This window comes from Microcaecilia unicolor, chromosome 6 (assembly GCF_901765095.1).
Source record: "Microcaecilia unicolor chromosome 6, aMicUni1.1, whole genome shotgun sequence".
In the NCBI taxonomy this organism is placed as follows: domain Eukaryota; kingdom Metazoa; phylum Chordata; class Amphibia; order Gymnophiona; family Siphonopidae; genus Microcaecilia; species Microcaecilia unicolor.
The window spans coordinates 328,581,462-328,602,993 of record NC_044036.1 but is presented as its reverse complement, the minus strand read 5'-3'; the positions used below and the strand labels follow the sequence as shown (position 1 = coordinate 328,602,993).

At 44.7% G+C, this 21,532-nt stretch overlaps 1 protein-coding gene across 7 annotated transcripts in view; it reads right to left on the bottom strand.

Moving 5' to 3' along the window:
- PECAM1 (platelet and endothelial cell adhesion molecule 1) overlaps nt 1–21,532 on the bottom strand; it is a 96,295-nt gene that overhangs the window by 20,255 nt on the left and 54,508 nt on the right. For all 7 annotated transcript variants that reach the window (XM_030208421.1, XM_030208420.1, XM_030208423.1 and 4 more), the window contains one exon: nt 4,025–4,047. In XM_030208421.1, coding sequence (XP_030064281.1) covers nt 4,025–4,047 — 23 coding nt within the window. The remainder of the gene's footprint in view (nt 1–4,024; nt 4,048–21,532) is intronic.

The following is a 21,532-nucleotide window of genomic DNA, read 5'->3' as shown; positions in this document are numbered from 1 at the left end:
TGAAGAGGTAAGTCTTCGGCAGCTTTCGGAAGGGTAGGTGTTCATTGGTTTTTCGGATATGTCTAGGTAAAGCATTCCAGAGTTGACTGCCTATGACAGAAAAGTTGGATGCGTAGTAGGTTTTGTATTTGAGGCCTTTGCAGTTGGGAAGATGAAGGTTGAGATACGTTCGAGAAGATTTGGACCAGTTCCTGGCTGGAAGATCGATCAAGTTGTACATGTAGCTTGGGGCTTCGCCATTAAGGATCTTGTGGATCATTGTGTACCCCTTGCCAGTCAGATTTTCAGGATATCCACAATGAATGTGCATGAAAGAGATTTGCATATAAGGGAGGCAGTGTATGCAAATCAAGTTCATGCATATTCGTTGTGGATATCCTGAAAACCTGACTGGCAAGGGGTACTCCAGGACTGGACTTGGGAAACTGCCCTAGAGGGCCGCAACATTATGTAATGTCGGAACGGGAAATGCACAGAGCTTTACAGACCTAGACCTTCTACGATAAATAACTATAAGTAAAACTTTCACTGCAAATGATAAAAACAAGCTGCAAGACTGGCTACTCTGAAAATATTTACGAAATACAGTATTTAAAATTGCCAAAACTCTGGTGAATGACATTTTCAGTGTATACTTTCCTTGGTCTCAGGTGCCACATTTGGCCCACGGGCTGCAGGTTGCCCACCCCTAACATGTGGCATTCAAAAAGCGATACTTAATCGATGGCACTTATCTTTAGCTCTCTAGAGAACTAAAGGTAAGTGCCATAAGTACATAAGTATTGCTACAATGGGACAGACTAAAGGTCCATCAGGCCCAGCATCCTGTTTCCAACAGTGGACAATCCAGGTCACAAATACCTGGCAAGACCCCGAAATAGTTCAATACTTTATGCTGCTTATCCCAGAAATAAGCAGTGGATTTTCCCCAAGTCCATTTAATAATGGTCTATGGAATTTTCCTTTAGGAAGCCGTTCAGACCTTTTTTTTAACCCCGCTAAGCTAACCGCCTTTACCACATTTCTGGCAACAAATTCCAGAGTTTAATTACACGTTAAGTGAAGAAAATGTTTCTCCGATCCGTATTAAATTTACTACTTTGTAGCTTCATCGCATGGTATTTTTGGAAAGAGTAAACAACCGGTTCACGTGTACCCGTTCCACTCCACTCATTATTTTATAGACCTCTATCATATCTCCCCTCAGCCATCTTTTCTCCAAGCTGAAGAGCCCTAGCCGCTTCAGTCTTTCCTCATAAGGAAGTTGTCCCATCCCCTTTATCATTTTCATCGCCCTTCTCTGTACCTTTTCTAATTCCACACTGCTTTATTTATCAATTTACCACCAGTCAGTGGCGATCCTAACCGGCATGACACCCGGGGCGGAGTGCCGATGCGCCCCCCCCCCGGGCGCACGCCGCTGGGGGGGGGGTTGCCGCGGCGCACGCCTGTCAGCTGACTTCGCTGACTTCGCTAACTTCGCTGCAGCTCCCTCTGCCCTGGCCGGAACAGGAAGTAACCTGTTCCGGGGCAGAGGGAGCTGCAGCGAAGTTAGCAAAGTCAGCGAACTCAGCTGACAGGCGTGCGCCGCGGCACCCCCCCAGCGGCGTGCACCCCGGGGCGGACCGCCCCCACCGCCCCCCCCTTGGTACGCCACTGCCACCAGTCACTCAGTATAATCTCAATAATCAATTAAGCACCACTTTTTGAATGCCACATGTTATTTGGATGGAGGTGGTCTTTTGTCAATGATTATATCGATCACCAAAGGGTTTCCGAACAAGGCTCCTTAATTTGAATAAGTGGAGTGGTGACTTATGAGACTTTTCCCCCCATTTTCCTTCCACATGTTTATTTATTTATTTGCAAGGTGAACCATTGGTCCACTATTTGTTGATACTGTTCTGACATGATTGGACTGTAACAAGAGCCTTCAGACCGTTCACGCACTAATTCTCCCATTAGCGGTGGCCATTACCGCAGGAGCCCTTACTGCCACCTACTCAGGGCCGGCCCAACCCGGTAAGCGGGGTAAGCACCGCAGGGGGGCGCCTGCCTTCAAGGGCGCCGCATGTGTTGCTGCCGCCCACCCGCCCTCCCTCCCTCCCAGTTCCAGGGTCCCTCTCTCCGAATTTTAAAAGCCATCTTCTTACCTCGTCGGGGTTACGGTGGCAGCAGCACGCAGTGAAAAGCGTGCAGGCTTGGCACTCCAGCCTTCCCTTCTCTGTCTCTCAGCTCTGGTCCCACCCTTGCGGAAACAGGAAATGAGGGCGGGACCAGAGCTGTGAGACAGAGAAGGGAAGGCTGAAGCGCCGAGCCTGCACGCTTTTCACTGTGTGCTGCTGCCGCTGTAACCCCGACAAGGTAAGAAGATGGCTTTTAAAATTCGGAGAGAGGGACCCTGGAACTCGAAGGGAGGGAGACCCTGGAACTCGGAGGGAGGGGGGACGAGAGAGAGGGGGGGAGAGGGAGGGGGAGAAGGAGGGGAGGGGGGAGAAGACAGAAAGAAGATGCTAGACGGGGGGACGCCAACTGATAGTCTGCAGGGGGCACCAGAGACCCTCGGACCAGCCCTGCACCTACTTAGGAGGCAGTAAGGACTCCCGCATTAATTGAGTAATTAGCGTAGGCATGCCTACTCTCCACGCACTAAGCACGCACGCCTCAGCGCATCCTGCAGTAGTCCTCTGTTAGCGTGCGGTAGGCCTACGTTAGGTCTACTGCGCCTTAGTAAAAGGGCCCCAGTGTGTGCTATGTGCCATTTTCGCATGTAAAGGACCAGTTGTGACATTTTTCTCCCTTGTAAAAGGTAAAATTTCACGCTCAGTTTTATGTGTTCAGAAGCTCTATTCAAATTAATAATTAATGAGTTTCTGCAGTGATTTCAATGTCAATTTCAATTCTGTCCTGTCTGCATGTTTTTTTATTTTTCTTTGTGCTTTTATTGTGATCTGCTTTTGATCACAAACTTGTTGGAAGGGTGAAATATAACACTTTAAAATAGCAAATATATAAATAGAAAATCATGGCACACAGTTTCATTAACTGCACATCCTGCAGCAGGACATGTTTATCCACTCCTACCCCAGCTGATATAATATTTAACCCTCTCTCTGACCTCATGTGCACCTTTTTTAAAATTAGTCACCTTTGGGTCCTTTCACTAAGCCGCGCAAGTGTCTACGCGTGCCCAAAGCGCCACAATGGAGTTACTGCCCAGCTACTGCGTGGCTCTTGCACTAATTTCAGTTTTGGCGTGCGTCCAATGCACGCGTCTGAAAAATATTTTTCATTTCAGACGCACGCCAACTGGCATTTGATGCCTGTAGGTCATTACCGCCCGGTTACCGCGTCAGTCTTTACCACTAGGTCAATGGCTGGCGGTAAGGTCTCAGACCCAAAATGGACGCGCGGCAATTTTCATTTTGCCGCACATCCATTCTTGGCGAAAAATTTAAAAAGGCATTTTTTTACGGGTGTGCTGAAACATTATTCTGCGCGCGCCCAAAACACGCATCTACGCTGCCGCAGGACATTTTTCAGCACGTCTTTATAAAAGGACCCAATTATTTTCTAACTCCTCTTACACTTACCTATCTATGGGCTAGGTTTCCTAAGCGGTGCTATGGGTGCATTAGCGTTGGTAACGCACGTAAATGGTGTACGCACGTTAAACACTAACGTGCCCATAGAAATGTATAGGCACATTAGTGTTTAACGTACCTTAAATTTACAGGCACATTAAAAATGCTACTGTACACCGCCTTGATTGAATTCCTTCAGAAAGGCGGTGAATAAATCCTAATAAATAAATAAATAAAAATAAAATAAACCGTGTAAACTGCATGCAAAATTTGTTGCACAGGCTGGATTTTGCAACAAAATAGCTACATTTTCGTGCGCTACCTTTTTACCAAGATTTGCCAGTTGAAAAATATCATGCCATGTTTTGCAAATTTTGGTGCAACATAGTTACATTTATAGCTCACTCTTAATGCATTTCTTTCGTACAGTGCTTACTCACCGCATAAGTGTTTTCACCAGCATCTGCAAAACACAAAAACACAAAATCGTTCAACTTTTAGCTGGCAAAGAAATGCAGAAACAGGAAGTAGCAGCCATCACATAAAGTACCCTGAAAAGAGGTGTACGAAACAGTTACCGAAAGCAGGAAGAAATGCCTATTTTGGGTTGAAGTTGTGAGTTTAATTTGAACTTCCGCACATGAATGTTTCTGGATCTACAGGAGAAAGCTTATTCAAATGTTCCAACTTTTAAGGAAAATACATCTGAAGCAGTGGCGTAGCAGGGGGGGCTGCCACCCGGGGCGGGGCGGTTCGCCGTTGCACCCCCCCCCCCCCGATGACCAGCTCCCGCACCCTACCTTTAAAAAGAATACCGGGAGTCGCGCCTGCCCTGCACATACAAGAAATGTGGACCGTCGGCTCTTCCCTCGCTCTGTCCCACCCTCCGCTGACGCAACTTCCTATTTCCGCAAGGGCGGGACAGAGCGAGGGAAGAGCCGACGGTCCACATTTCTTGTACGTGCAGGGCAGGCGCGACTCCCGGTATTCTTTTTAAAGGTGGGGGGGGGTATCGATTCGCCGAGAGGGGGGGAGCTGGCAGGGAGCACCCCCTCCCGAGCTGACACCCGGGGCGGACCGCCCCTCCCGCCCCCCCCTTGCTACGCCACTGATCTGAAGAAACCTTTGTATGGTGGAAGGTCTAGGCAAAACTGATTCTTGTCTTGAGCTAGGCCATGTTACTACTGAGCAAATAGATTTCACATATAGGGGTCCTTTTATTATTTTTATTTTATTTATTTATTATTACATTTATATCCCACATTTTCCCACTAATTGCAGGCTCAAAGTGGCTTACATAGATCTGTAGTAAGGTTACAGTGCAAGAAAAAGAGTTATACAAATTGAGAATAAGAAAAGAAATAACAATTAAACAGCAATAGGCAAGAGATAATAACAGGTAATTAGTGTCCTTGGATCTTATTAATGGTAAGAGTTAATTCAAATTAATTTGAACCTGGGGAATAAGCCTTCTTAAACAATACTGATTTCAATAATTTTCTGAAGTTTAGGTAGTTCTGGGTGGATTTTTACTGATTTGGGTAGAGCATTCCACAGTTGAGTGCCTACTATGTACGCAAAGTTGGAGGCGTAAATTGATTTGTATTTAAGGCCGTTACAGTCTGGGTAGTGCAAGTTTAGGTATGATCGTGAGGTACTGAATCTGTTTCTGTGTGGTAAGTCAATTAACTCAAGCATATATTCTGGGACTTCACCGAAGATTATCCTGTGGATTAGTATTAAGGTGTGCTAATGGGTTTAGTGAACGTTAAATGATAAGATACCCATTTATTTATTAATGATATCTATACCCCACATTAGACTGAGACAGACTTAAGTTCAATGTGACTTACAAACAAACAATGAAGTGAATAAAACAAAATAACGAATAGAACATAACACAAATTACAATAAGTTCAAGAAGCAAATTAATACGTGTGCAGTAAGGGGTCCTTTTACTAAGGTGCGCTGAAAAATGGCTTGCGGTAGAGCAGGCACGGGTTTTGGATGCGCACCGATCCATTTTTCAGCACGCCTGTAAAAAAGGCCTTTAAAAAAATTTTTGGGCGAAAATGAACGTGCGGCAAAATGAAAATTGTCACGCGTCCATTTTGGGTCTGCGACCTTACCGACAGCCATTGACGTAGCGATAAAGTTTCATGCGGTAACCGGGTGCTAATGACCTATGTGCGTCAAATGCCACTTGGCGCGCGTCTGATACACATGTCTGAAAATAAAAATCATTTTTCGGTCGCGCGTATCGGACATGCGCCAAGAATGAAATTACTGCAAGAACCACGTGGTAGCCGAGCGGTAACTCCATTTTGGCATATATTGGGCGTGCGTAGACGCTTATGCAGCTTAGTAAAAGGGCTCCTAAGTAACCAGGGATTTAGGCTATCTCAAGGACATCTTATAATTTAGCGCACGCTAACAGGGGCATTTTCGAAAGAGAAGGACGTCCATCTTCCGACGCAAATCGGGAGATGAGCGTCCTTCTCTCAGGGTCACCCAAATCGGCATAATCGAAAGCCGATTTTGGGCATCCTCAACTGCTTTCCGTCGCAGGGACAACCAAAGTTCAAGGAGGTGTGTCAGCACCATACCGAAGGCGGGACTGGGGCATGATTAAGAGATGGGCGTCCTCGGGCGATAATGGAAAAATGAAGGGCGTCCCTGACGAGCATTTGGCCGACTTTACTTGGTCTATTTTTTTTCACAACCAAGCCTCAAAAAGGTGCCCAAACTGACCAGATGACCACTGGAGGGAATCAGGGATGACCTCCCATTACTCCCCCAGTGGTCACCAACCCCTCCCACCCCAAAACAAAATTTAAAAACATTTTTTGCCAGCCTCTATGCCAGCCTCAAATGTCAAACCCAGCTCCATCACAGCAGTATGCAGGTCCCTGGAGCAGTTTTAGTGGGTGCAGTGCGCTTCAGGCAGGTGGACTCAGGCCCCCCCCCCCCCCCACTACCTGTTACACTTGTGGTGGTAAATGTGAGCCCTCCAAAACCCACCCAAAACCCACTGTACCCACATCTAGGTGCCCCCTTCACCCCTTAGGGCTATGGTAGTGGTGTACAGTTGTGGGGAGTGGGTTTTAGGGTGGTTTTGAGGGGCTCAGCACACAAGGTAAGGGAGCTATGTACCTGGGAGCAATTTGTGAAGTCCACTGCAGTGCCCCCTAGGGTGCCCGGTTGGTGTCCTGGCATGTGAGGGGGACCAGTGCACTACGAATGCTGGCTCCTCCCACAACAAAATGCCTTGGATTTGGTCGTTTTTGAGATGGGCGTCCTCAGTTTCCATTATGGTAGAAAACCAGGGACGACCATCTCTAAGGTCGACCTAAATGTTGAGATTTGGGTGTCCCCGACCGTATTATTGAAATGAAAGATGGACGCCCATCTTGTTTCGATAATAAGAGTTTCCCCGCCCCTTCGCCGGGACGTCCTTAGAGATGGGCGTCCCCGTTCAAAAATGCCCCTCTAAATCTGTTCCCGACTGGAAAGAAATATTGAATATCCAGGAGGGGATCGACTAACTATATAACGATAAGTGCCCAATCATTTATATTGTTCTATTACGAGATTGGATGGAGCAATAGATGGGATTGATTGATTCAGACATTTTTTATATTTCTATATTAAGTTATTAATTATTTGGTGAAAAGAGCACGGGTGTGTGGTTTTGCTCACACAATAAAATATAAACTATGGAGAAGTCCTATGATCGAGAAGCTTGTCCACCCTTAGAGACATAAATCATTTCGGTGTAGTCTCGCTTGGGTGAGTTTATACTCTGAGAACTCTCCACTATTATACAAAAATGTTTTTATAAAGATTTGTAGTGTCTGGTTAATCTCCTATCTATATTTTGACTCCTCTTTATTGTACTGTGGTTTTTGAACAGTGGCGTAGGAAGGGGGGGCGGGGGGCGGTCCGCCCCGGGTGCACGCTGCTGGGGGGTGTCAGCTCCGCGCTGGTGCATTGCCCTCTCTGCCCCGGAACAGGTTACTTCCTGTTCCGGGACAGAGAGAGCACTGAACCAGCGCGGAGCCGACACACCCCAGCAACGTGCAGTCGGGGCGGATTGGCCCTCCCGCCCGTCCCTCACCGCAGGTATGCGCTCTGGGGGGGAGAGGGGGACGTATGCGCTCAGGGGGGGAGGGGGAGGTATGCGCTCCGGGGGGGGTGTGCTCCAGCGGGAGGAGGGTGCGCTGTGCTGCACCCGGGGCAGGGGTGCGCAGCGGCGACCCGCCCCGGGTGTCAGCTCCCCTCGCTACAGCTCTGTTTTTGAATACTTTGTATTTTGATCTTTACCAGGGATATTTTGGGATTGTTATTTTTGAACTTCTAAATCAGTTAGCACACCTTAGTAAAAGGACCCCAGAATTTGTAAAACAGATTTTCTGTACAGTTTGGTGTTTGAATTTGTAACATAATACTGAATCCAGCAGGTTAATACTGAGTTGTCGGCAGCTTGGCCAGTTAATTTAGACCTGGATTTTCAGTGCCGGACTATAGCCGAGCATTGGCGCTGAATATCTGGGTCAGTAGCGATACCTAGAAATTATGGGGAAAATTCTTAACATGGTACTGAAGAGTTTGGTGCTACTTCCATGCCAAAGTGGTCTAATGGATGCAAGGTGACGAAATGGGGAGAAATGGCAGATCTGCATGAAAACTCATGCCCCTATTTATAGAATAGCACCTAAGTGTTTCCTTGCAGATCTGCAAAAGGGGCGTGACCATGGGCGGGTCAGGGGTGTTCCCTTAAAATGCACACAGTGTTATAGAATTCAGGGGTTCTGCGCCCAACTTTCGTGCCGGGATTTACACCTGGTTTCACTTGGTGTAACGCCTCGCGTTCAAAGTTGAGTGCAGATCCTAGCGCTACCTTCAACACCGATTTTTTTCTTTGCTGAATTTTGAGTGTCATTTATAGAATTTCCCCCTATTTGGATATTTATTTACTGCCCGCTCCTCCCTTTCCTTCCTGCATCTGCTCCTCCCTCGGACTGTCACTCTCCTCCTGCCGCGACCTTGGTTATCGTGTTAATGCAATCACCCAGTTCCCAACACACAGGAGTAGGAGAGAGACACACTGAGGGAGCAGAACCTTCTGCCTGCCTCTGGAATCTTGCCCCTCCCCCTGGCAGGGGCGTAGCCAGACCTCGGTGGGAGGGGGGGTCCAGAGCCTGAGGTGGGGGGGGTGCAGTTTAGCCTGCCGCCGACCCCCCTGCCACTTTCGACCCCCCCCCCTGCTGCCGACCCTCCCCAACACTTTCGACCCCCCTCCCACTGCCGACCCTCCCCCATCGCTGCCGCCACCAGGTGCCTTTGCTGGCAGGGGTCCCCAACCCCCACCAGCTGACGTCTTCTGATATTACCTGGTTAAGGGTCACTGTATATTGGCAGCTGTCCAGCTTAGCGGGTTTAACCAGGTAAGAGACTCCCCTGCCTGGTTAAACATCTTTGAATATTGGGACCATAGTTCTGATTTCACCAAGAGAAACAAGCCATCTCCTTGGGAAACATGTGGAGGAAAGGGGGAGGGGATATAAAACTAGAACTGGATTATGAACCTGTTTGGGTTGACCTTCAGTTCAGAGCCACAAGATTTACTGTCCAATGGAAACAGTTTATCCATAAACTACTATTAAGCATAAACCAGTCAATATTCAGCTGGTGGCAGGGCCGTGCCAAGGGTCTCTGGCGCCCCCCTGCAGACTACCAGTTGGCACCCCCCCCGCCCCGCACCGCACCTGCCTGGCTCCAAGGCAGCGATTCCCCTCTCTCCCCTGCCCTCCCGCTCCCATGTAGGAACTGCCCGCCCTCTTCTCCCCCCCAAGATCCCGTTCCTTTTTTTTTTCTTTTAAATTTACCTTCCTCCGGCAGCGCAGCATCAGTGAAGGAGGCGGCGCTCCCAGTCCTGACGTCTCTAGCCTTCCCTTGTTCCCTGCTCACTGCCCCGCCTTCTTCTGACGTCAGAAGAAGGCGGGGCAGTGAGCAGCGAACAAGGGGATCTTGGGGGGGGAGAAGAGGGCGGGCAGTTCCTACATGGGAGCGGGAGGGCAGGGTAAGCACGCAGCAGCGGCGCCCCCCAGAGGATGGCGCCCCCCTGTGGCGCTTGTGGCGCTTACCCCGCTTACCGCATCGGCACGGCCCTGGCTGGTGGCAGTCAGCAATACCTGGAAATAATGCCGGTTCAGCTGATATGTTAACTGGGCTGTTAGGACTGCTGTTTGAGAGGTCCTACTTGCCTGATTAGCTATGCAGATGCTAGTTCTGAACATTACAGAGATGTCAAGTTACCCAGTTCCAGCCTGGAGATATTAGGCCAGTCCTGGATTTCTAACCACCCCATCCCGGACCTGGTACATTATGGAACTTGCAGTATTGATTTCAATGGGCAGGATCAGGCACCACAAATCCCACACTGCTTTGGAATGGAAGTTCAAAACCAGGATTGGCCCGCTAGCTGTAGCCTGGAACTGGGTAACTTGGCATCTCTGCATTACCTAAACTCGCGTAAGTTCCAGAACTGTTCTGATTCTGCCACAGGACTGCCCCGGTGCTGCCCAGACAGTGCCATAGTGCTTAGAAGGGATGGGTGAGTGGGTAGGCCTCTGCAAAATCGACAGAGAGGGCAAACTCCGAAAAGTAGTTGGCTGTAGTTGTGTGGTTGTCAAAGATTTATTTACCGCCTGACTTGACGTGGTTGTGTTTTGGTGTGAACACCTGTGGCAGGAGCCCAATGTTCTGAATCAGCACAGTGGAGGAGTGGCCTTGTGGTTAGAGGTGGCCAGTTCACAATCCCACTGCTGCTTCTTGTGATCTTGGGCAAGCCACTTAACCCTCCATTGCCTCAGGTACAAACTTAGATTGTGAGCCCTCCTGGGACAGAGAAATATCCAGAGTACCTGAATGTAACTCACCTTGAGCTACTACTGAAAAAGGTGTGAGCAAAATCTAAATAAATAAAGATTCAGTGGCACTGCCCAGTTAAGTACTCCTAAATATCCCCTCCTGAAGCTCTCAACATGATCTAACAAGGCCAAAGCTTCAGCCTATCAGGAAAAGATGGACCCAGCTGGCAATCTATGTGTCCCTGAGCAGGGAAAGGAAACTCTTCAATTATTGGAAAAAAAAAAGATTTCATGCAGGTATGTAGAACTCAGCTTTCTGGACACCCATTTAACTTGCTCTCATTCTGAAATACTCCTCAATTTACACTCATAAAGTACAAAACTTCAGTGTGTGAAGTCCTGAAATCTTCTGCTCAGTGTGCGGCGGCGGCCAAAAAGGCAAATAGGATGCCTGGAATTATTAGGAAAGGGATGGTGAATAAGACTTAAAATACTATAATGCCTTTGTATCGCTCCATGGTGCGTCTGTACCTTGAGTATTGCGTTCAGTTCTGGTCGCTGTATCTCAAAAAAGATATAGCGGAAGTAGAAAAGGTTATTATTTATTGCGTTTGTATCCCACATTCCCCCACCTATTTGCAGGCTCGATGTGGCTTACATAGATTTGATAAAAAGTAGAAAAGCTTCAAAGAAGAACCACCAAAATGATAAAGGGGATGGAAGTCCTCTAGTATAAGGGAAGGCTAAAGAGATTAGGGCTCTTCAGCTTGGAAAAGAGATGGATGCGGGCAGATATGATTGATGTCTACAAAATCCTGAGTGGTGTAGAACGAGTAGAAATAAATCGATTTTTTACTCGTTCCAAAAGTACAAAGACGAGGGGACACTCCAGGAAGTTACATGGAAATACTTTCAAAACAAATAGGAGGAAATATTTTTTCACTCAACAAATAGTTAAGCTCTGAAACTCTTTGCCGGAGGATGTAGTAACAGCGGTTAGCGTATCTGGGTTTAAAAAAAGGTTTGGACAAATTACTGGAGGAAAAGTCCGTAGTCTGCTACTGAGCCAGACATGGGAAGCAACTGCTTGCCCTGGGATTTGTAGTATGGAATGTTGCCACAATTTGGGTTTCTGCCAGGTACTTGTGACCTGGCTTGGCCACTGTCCAGAAAACAGGATACTGGGCTAGAAGGACCATTGGTCTGAGCCAGTGTGGCTACTCATGTTCTTACCTTGCCACTGTAATATCATCCACCTCATCTATAAACACAGAGCTTGCCTCTCTGTGCAGTAAAGCCGCTTTCCAGTGTCTGATCTGCTGCTTATCTGCTCAGAACACTTTTCCTGTGTATCACGCAGGAAAACCAGAAGCCACTGGAACAATGCAGTTACTACTTTTTCAAATATAAGCGAGGCCTTAGCACGTTACACATATAAGCAGGTGGAATCCGAGATTAACGGTAGCTGCCTGCCGGGACTCTGGCTTAACACTCAGTTGGGCTTCCTCCCTAAAAGAAAACACAATTTGGAAGAATTTCTTTGCTTGACTACGCTGAATACTTTGATGGACTAATTTAGCAATTCAGAGCAGACACAATCATTTTAGCTTTTCACACTGAGGAAAGTAAATAAAAGTAAGAAGGATGTTAGTATGGTTCTCCAAGGAAGTGGCTGAAAAAACAAATACAGGCAGAAAGGAGTATGTTGACAACCCAGATGGCTAGGGATCTGAGGACTGATTTGCCTTAGCTCTCTGCCATGTTGTTCTGTTAAAGGTACTTGAATCTCGAGATTCTCTTCTCTGAGAGGTCTTAGGAGTGTGTTAGCTCAATAGCATAGTTTCGATTCATGCAAGACAATCAAATCTTTACAGATAACCTGCAATTTTTTTTTTTTAAAGGAAGAGGGTTCCTCAGTGTACAGTGCTTTTACGTTTTTCAAATAATTCTGTGGTTTGATATTTTAATATAACTTAATCTGTTGAGATGCCATTTGATTCCAAAGACAAAGGGAGTTAATTGTAGAACTGAATTTTTAAAACTACTGATGTTCTATTTCTTTGAGTCACATCAGGGGCGTAGCCAGACTTCGGCGGGAGGGAGGTCCAGAGCCCGAGGTGAGGGGGCATATTTTAGCCCCCCCCCCAGCGCCGCTGACCCCCCTCCGCCATTGATAAACCCCCCTGCCATTGCTGAACCCCCTCGCCATTGCCGACCCCCCTGCCGACGACCCTCTCGACCCCCCCTCCCGCCGCCAACCCGCCGTCGCCTACCTTTGTTGGCAGGGGACCCCAACCCCCACCAGCTGAGCTGAGGACCTCTTCTTTCCAATCCTGCACATGCAGGACGTCAGACTAGAATGAAGCCTTGCACGGGATTGGGAAGAAGAGATTGGTTGGGGTCCCCCGCCAGCAAAGGTAGGCGGCAGCGGGAGGGGGCGGCGGCGGGCCGGTGGCAGGGGGGTCCAGGGGCAAATCTACGGGGGCCCAGGCCCCCGTGGCCCCATACTGGCTACGCCCCTGGACATGTTTGTGCTTTCATGAATGTAAAAACTCAGTTTTCACACTTCTTCAAAGTGGGGTGAATTTACTGGAGATGATCCCCAATTCACTGCTGGAGGCAGATTTCTGAAATGGGGGAGGGGGGGGTTCTGCTTCAATTTTACTGATGCCTCAGTCATCCAGTCTGAATTTTGTTGGAATGTATTGTATTTTTACATGCATTGCCTGTCACCTATTATTTCTCTGTGATTACTCTGTGACCTCTGATGTGAATTACTTAGAGAGGTCACACAGCTATGCAACTTCCTGTGGGGGCAGATGCAGCACATGCAGCACATGGAGCACATGGAGCTCATGATCTCTCCTAACCTGAGAGGATCTATGGTGGTGTGAGCATCCATTACCATCTAAGCACATGGAAGGAGCTGATAAGACAAATGTATAGTAATATGTATATATAAGCCTGTCTGATTATAATCTAACTACAAACTGTGAGTAAACAGATGTTTTGTTACTTCAACTTTAAAGTGACTCAGCAGTGAATTATTCTGGGGTGAATGAGAGAGAGATGAAGAAAGAAATTAACATTTCTAAAGCTGAAGCTGTGTGTACTAAAATCTGCTAATTATTTACTACAAATAATCCAACAAAAGGGTTATGGGCCCAGGGCTCAGGAATTGAAAAAGAAGAGAAATATTACCAGGCAGAAAAAAAGGCCACATTTTTCTCTTAAGTTTTAAAGGAAAGATTCAGTCTGTCTCTCTCTCCCCCCACACAGCAGACAGAAGGCTAAGAAAATGGCTGAGGGAAGAAATTCACCATTTTTCTATTCTCTCAAGGTGCCTAAATTAACTGAGTTTAATTATCAGCAGTGGGAACTAAGATTCATATGTCTCCTTCGAGCAAAAGGATTAAATATATGCTTAGACCAAGACAGAACAGCTGAAAATATGGCTGAATGGGACAATGCAAACTATTATGTGAAGTGCATGCTTTTGGAAGCTCTCTCAGAGAAACAAGCCATATTAGTGGAGGGAAAAGATACACCAAAGGACATTTTATATAAACTGAGAACTATGTATGCAACTACATATGCAAAGCAGCAACCAATTTGGTTGGCAGAGTTGAATGAAACCAAATTAAGGGATAAAAGTAAATGTAATGATCACATTATGCATCTTATGTCTTCATTTCAAAAGTTAGAACTTTCAGGAATTCCCATGTGTGATGCATTGAAAAGAGCATTTCTTTTTACCTCACTATCAAAGAAGTTTGATGTTTTTAGGTCTGTAAATGAGGCCATTGAAGGGCAATCTTTTGAACAGGCAACATCAAAACTAAGGCAGGAATGCATAATAAATGATTCTGAGGAGATGTGTTCTCAAAGCAAGTCAGAGAGAAATGAAACAATTTCTTGGCAAAGAACAGAGGAAGGCGGAGCTATGGGAAAACTCCACCCAAGGGCAAGCTGATTTGCTACTCATGTGGAAAGGAGGGACATGTATCTAAATGGTGTAAGGAAACACAAAACACTCCCTCTAGCTCACCTAAGCCAATGGAACTAAAGAATTTTCAAACCAGGAAATGTATGAAGGACAAAGATAAACACAAGGGCTTTCTAATGGCAGAAAAATCTTTGACTATGGTAAATAATAATTCAAATGAAAGTACTTGGATTTTGGATTCAGGGAGCACATGCCATTTAACCAATTGTAAAGATTTCTTTCAGGAAATGTGTCCAGAGGAAGGTATTCTTAAAACTGCAAACGCAGGGACTGCTAAGATCCAAGCAAAAGGTATTGGATTCTTAAAATGCAAAGTGTCAAATGAAGTTAAAGAAATTCCTGTAAGTGATGTCTTGTATATTCCCCAAGCAGTTTGTAATATGCTTAGTGTATCTACATTAGATAAGAAGGGATTTGCGATTCATTTTGAAAACAGTAAGTGCACAATCTCTAAAAATGATGAAGTGTATGCTGAAGCTTTTATGCATAATGATGTTTATAAACTGAGCATTTCAGGTGAAGCCTCACATATGGCGCAAGTAAGGAAGAATGATGGTAAATGTAGTCTGGAAATCTGGCACCGCCGCCTGGGACATCGTGATTCTAAGGTGATCCAGGATCTTTACAGTAAGCAACTGGCCACCGGCATTCAGATAAGTGCAGATGCTGGTAAAATGGAGAAATGCATAGACTGTGTTACTCAAAAAGGTGTGAGACCCTCATTTCCTGCATACACAGGAAATAGGAGTAATAAAGTACTGGACTTAATACACAGTGACTTATGTGGACCGTTTAATATCCCATCATTGGGAAATAACAGATTTGTGCTAATATTCTTGGATGATTTCTCTAGATACTGTGTGGCCTATTTGCTGAAAGAGAAAAGTCAAGTCACAGACATGCTGAAGAAATACGTAGCCATGGTGAGAAATAAATTTGAAAGAAAACCAAAGGTTCTTCAGACCGACAATGGTGGTGAGTTCACTTCACAAAGCATGCGCACATTTCTAGAACAAGAAGGCATTCAGCATATCACAACAGTAGCTTATACACCAGAACAAAATTCTGTTGCAGAGAGAAAATTTAGGTCACTTGTGGAAATGACCAGATGTATGCTGTCAGATAGCAATCTCCCTAAAAGACTATGGGGGGAAGCCATTCTCACAGCAGTGTACCTACAAAACAGAATGCCAACTAAAGGCGCTGAGCGCACACCACATGAGACATGGCATGGTAGGAAGCCAAACCTGTCACACATAAGAACATTTGGAAGTACAGCATATGCTCATGTACCAAAGCAAAGAAGGCATAAGCTGGATTCCACAACAGAAAGGGGCATTTTAGTTGGCTATGCTCCAGGACACAAAGGATATAGAATTTTGAATCTGAAAACTGGCATTGTTGGCATAAGACATGTTACATATTTTGATGAAAACAAAAGGGTTGATAAAGGCTGGATTATCCCAGATGAGCCTTATCATCCAGAATATGAAACTAGAACCATAATAGACATGCCAGTGTATATAAATGCCATACCAAGGCAGATGTCTGAAAGCAACTCATCTGTATCTAACGAGGAACAGGCAGAGGAAACAGACACAGAAAGGATCATTGAAGAAGACAGTACAGTTGGAGAAGGGGAATCAATTGGAGAAGAACTCTCAGATTTAGAGGATGCGGAAAGGTCAGACCAACCTGTTGTCAGACGCTCATCCAGGGAAAACAAAGGTGTTCCACCCCCAAGACTGTCTTACCTAACAAAGTCAGCAGAAGCTCAAGAGCCCTTAACATGGGATGAGATTGAGAAAATGCCAGCAGAAGAAGCTGCTGAATGGCATAAAGCTGCACAAGAAGAAATTGATGCATTGGATAAAAATAATACTTGGATTCTTACAAAATTACCTCCTGGAAAGAAAGCTATAGGATGCAAATGGGTATTCAAGTTAAAAAGGAATGCACAAGGAAAAGTGGAAAGGTATAAAGCCAGATTAGTCGCAAAGGGATATCTTCAAAAATATGGAGAAGATTTTGATGAAGTGTTTGCACCTGTAGTGAAACACACGACAATCAGAACACTTCTGAGCATTGCAGTCTCAAAAGGCATGCAAGTCAACCACATTGATGTGAAAACAGCGTTTCTTCACGGAGATATAACTGAGGACTTGTACATGGAACAACCAACAGGTTTCATAAATACAAAACAAAGACAGCTAGTGTGTAAATTAAACAAAGGTCTTTATGGATTAAAGCAAAGTGCAAAATGTTGGAATGATAAATTGCATGAAATATTGACAAATTTAGGATTTAAGCAAGGTGAAGCAGATAAATGTTTGTACACTAGGTGCACAAATGGACAATATGCATACATTTTAGCTTTTGTTGATGATCTGCTCATTGCAAGCGAAAGTGAGCAAGAGTACAAGGACATTGTAAAGTGTTTAAACCTCAATGTTGAGATAAAAGAACTTGGTAATGTGTCATACTATCTTGGTATAGAAATTGAGAAACAAAATGATGGTTCTTATCTTCTAAGCCAGAAGCAGAAAATAAATGAGCTTATTGAAAGTTTAGGTATGCAAGATGCCCAAGTTGTAAGCACTCCCATGATCACTGATTTTCTGAAGGATGAAACAGTAAGAGAACCTTTACCAGATAACATCCAATATAGATCAGCCATAGGTAAGCTTTTATATCTAGCTACCACATACAGGGCTGATATAGCAAATGCAGTAGGAATTTTGAGCAGAAGGGTCAGCTCACCTACCAAATCAGATTGGACTGCAGTTAAAAGGATGGTAAGGTATTTAAAGGGTACCATTGATTGTAAATTAAAGATTTCAGCCAATAGTAATCCAAAACTAATATGTTACTGTGATTCAGATTGGGCAGGGGATCATTCTGATTATAAATCCACAAGTGGATATGTGTTTATGTATGGAAATGTACAAATTTCATGGGCCAGTCATAAACAAAGTATTGTGAGTTTGTCTTCTACAGAAGCTGAATACGTGGCTGTATCGGAAGCGTGCAGAGAACTGATGTGGATTGAAAAACTTATGCTGGATTTCGGAATAGCTGAAAAGAGACCAATCCAGATAATGGAAGATAATCAGAGCTGCATCCGACTGTCACAGAATGACAAGGTTCAGTCACGCACCAAGCACATCGCAACGAAATACCACAACGTGCGAGAGTTGGCGAAAGAAGGGGTCATCAGTCTACACTATTGTCACACCAGTGAGATGACAGCTGACATCATGACCAAACCGTTACCCAGAGAACATTTTGTGAATCTGCGTATAAAGCTTGGACTTTGTATGAATAAATAATTGCATGACAGTTATGCATGAGAAGGGGTTTGTTGGAATGTATTGTATTTTTACATGCATTGCCTGTCACCTATTATTTCTCTGTGATTACTCTGTGACCTCTGATGTGAATTACTTAGAGAGGTCACACAGCTATGCAACTTCCTGTGGGGGCAGATGCAGCACATGCAGCACATGGAGCACATGGAGCTCATGATCTCTCCTAACCTGAGAGGATCTATGGTGGTGTGAGCATCCATTACCATCTAAGCACATGGAAGGAGCTGATAAGACAAATGTATAGTAATATGTATATATAAGCCTGTCTGATTATAATCTAACTACAAACTGTGAGTAAACAGATGTTTTGTTACTTCAACTTTAAAGTGACTCAGCAGTGAATTATTCTGGGGTGAATGAGAGAGAGATGAAGAAAGAAATTAACATTTCTAAAGCTGAAGCTGTGTGTACTAAAATCTGCTAATTATTTACTACAAATAATCCAACAAATTTTTGGGCATTCACTGTACAGCACATATGTAGGAAAACACTACGGTTACCCCAATAATCTAGATCTGAGAAACACCAGGTAAAACATTCATAAAATAAGTTCTGCATTTGTCAATAAATTATACAAATAATACATTTTATACAAAAAGCCAAGACACAGACTCATCAAATAGAAAAGGAAGGAGAGCGGATGCAGAGCTGAGAGAAAATGGTCAGTCACAGCTCTTCACATGATTAGCATACCTTAGTCTTATTTTCCTGGTGAATCAGGAAATCCTCCCTGATTAAACATTTGACAAGTGTGCAACAGAACATTCTGATCCTATGCGCAGTGTCTTGGCAATGCAAGAGCAACAATGCAGAGTACAGCAAGGGGGCTGTCTGGGGCAGGGCGATGCTGAGGTGGCAAAGCCCCTGCTCTGAAGAAGGAGAGGATACCCAACGCCCAAGCAGTTAGTAAGAAAGCCTGGGTGTGCTGCGGTCTCTAGCCAGACGTGCTGAGTTCCAGAAGAAACATGGGTTAAGGACTGAAGTGGAAGGAGATTTATTTTATTTTATTTTTGTTACATTTGTACCCCGCGCTTTCCCACTCATGGCAGGCTCAATGCGGCTTACATGGGGCAATGGAGGGTTAAGTGACTTGCCCAGAGTCACAAGGAGCTGCCTGTGCCTGAAGTGGGAATCCAACTCAGTTCCTCAGTTCCCCAGGACCAAAGTCCATCACCCTAACCACTAGGCCACTCCTCCACTGTTGCTACATGGAATGTTGCTATTCCACTAGCAACATTCCATGTAGAATCTCCAATAGTATCCATTTTATTTTTGTTACATTTGTACCCCGCGCTTTCCCACTCATGGCAGGCTCAATGCGGCTTACATGGGGCAATGGAGGGTTAAGTGACTTGCCCAGAGTCACAAGGAGCTGCCTGTGCCTGAGATGGGGGAGGGGGGGTAGGTAATAATAAAATAGGGAACCAAAATCCCAGGTAGTCGTGCGTAAAGATTCAGGGATGCCCACTGTTAACCTGCTGAGCTTCTTCTGAAAGCAGTGTTGGAAAGCATTTAATAAATATGTCTTCATTGCTCGATACAGTAGTCCTTACTGGAAACTTTGGGAGTAGTGTGTATCACACATGCATGACGGGAATGATCCTCACTCCTGAGCCAGGGTGGGTTGCATAGGATCCCGTTCTCTGAAACTAGTGCTTGCACAAAAAAACAGATCTTTCTTACGGAACTCATCGGGGTGTAATACATCCAGGGGTTCTTGGAAGTTCTTTTCAAGGAAGCTGGCAGTGCCCAGTACAGATGGGATAATCTCTGCTACATTTTCTTAAAATACTTTTTGGCATTTGAGGACCTTTTTTCTTTTCATGCATTGTGTGGAGTAGTCATGTGATCATGATACCCAGTGTACCTGAATGTAACCCACCTTGAGCTACAACTGAAAAAAGGTGTGAGCAAATCCAAATTAAAAAAAAATAAATGATTCTTTTGTAAGCAATGCCATTCTTGTGTTGTCTCCTTTACCTTGATGTTCAGTTTTCTAGTATATTGATATTATAGTGTTTATATGGTTTCCAGCAACATTTTCCGGTGCAGCGATGTTAGAGTGTGTACATGGTTTCCAGTGGTATTTTCTGGTGTAGCTATGTTACATTGTTTACATGGTTTCCAGCCGTGTTTTCCAGTGCAGTGACGTTACAGTATTTTCATGGTTTCCAGCAGTGTTTTCTAGTGCATTCATGTTAATCATGTTACAGTGTTTACATGGTTTGAAGTGAAGTTTTCTGGTACATTGATGTTACAGTGTTTACATGGTTTCTAGCATTGTTTTCTGGTACAGTGATGTTACAGTGTTTTCATGGTTTCCAGCCATATCTTCCAGTGCAGTGATGTTACAGTATTTTCATGGTTTCCAGCAGTGTTTTCTGGTACATTCATATTAGTGATGTTACAGTGTTTACATGGTTTCAAGTGAAGTTTTCTGGTACATTGATGTTACAGTGTTTACATGGTTTCTAGCATTGTTTTCTGGTACAGTGATGTTACAGTGTTTTCATGGTTTCCAGCCGTATTTTCCAGTGCAGTGATGTTACAGTATTTTCATGGTTTCCAGCAGTGTTTTCTGGTACATTCATATTAGTGATGTTACAGTGTTTACATGGTTTCAAGTGAAGTTTTCTGGTACAGTGATGTTACAGTGTTTTCATGGTTTCCAGCAGTGTTTTCTGGTACATTCATGTTAGTCATGTTACAGTGTTTACATGGTTTCAAGTGAAGTTTTCTGGTACATTGATGTTACAGTGTTTACATGGTTTCTAGCATTGTTTTCTGGTACAGTGATGTTACAGTGTTTTCATGGTTTCCAGCCGTATTTTCCAGTGCAGTGATGTTACAGTATTTTCATGGTTTCCAGCAGTGTTTTCTGGTACATTCATGTTAGTCATGTTACAGTGTTTACATGGTTTGAAGTGAAGTTTTCTAGTACATTGATTTTAGAGTGTTTACATGGTTTCTAGCAGTGTTTTCCGGTAGTGATGTTACAGTATTTTCATGGTTTCCAGCAGTGTTTTCTGGTACATTCATGTTAGTGATGTTACAGTGTTTACATGGTTTCAAGTGAAGTTTTCTGGTACATTGATGTTACAGTGTTTACATGGTTTCTAGCCGTGTTTTCTGGTACAGTGATGTTACAGTGTTTTCATGGTTTCCAGCAGTGTTTTCTGGTACAGCAATGTCACACTGTTTAGATGGTTTCCAGTGAATAAGCTGTGCTCCTTTATTAACAGGCCTTGTCATATTCAGTCAGTGACAGAAGTAGGGATGGGTGACCAAAGCTATGTCCTCCGTGCCATATCTTAAAGCGCACTTCCATGTTGCTGTGTCAGTGGAAAATGAGAAGGTTAGTCAAAAGCATTTCATGGTGTGCTCCCTAGGTGTATTCAATTTCATTCCAGCTGCAATCCATAGAACCTATTTGATCTCTATCTCTTGACTTCTTAGTCATTGCAGATCCTCAGTTCTTCTTTTGTTCTTTTTGCAATTCCATTACTGATTTTGTCTCCACCCACTTCCACTGGGAGGCCTTTCCAAGCTTTCACCATTCCTTCAGTGAGAAAAGCTTTTGTGATGGTGCTTCTGAGTCTGTCCTGCTGAAGCCTCATATCTGACCTCTTGTTCTAGGGTGCTTCGTCCTGTGAAAAAGGTTTTACCTCTTGTGCTTAAAGAAGCATATGATGTAGGACTTCA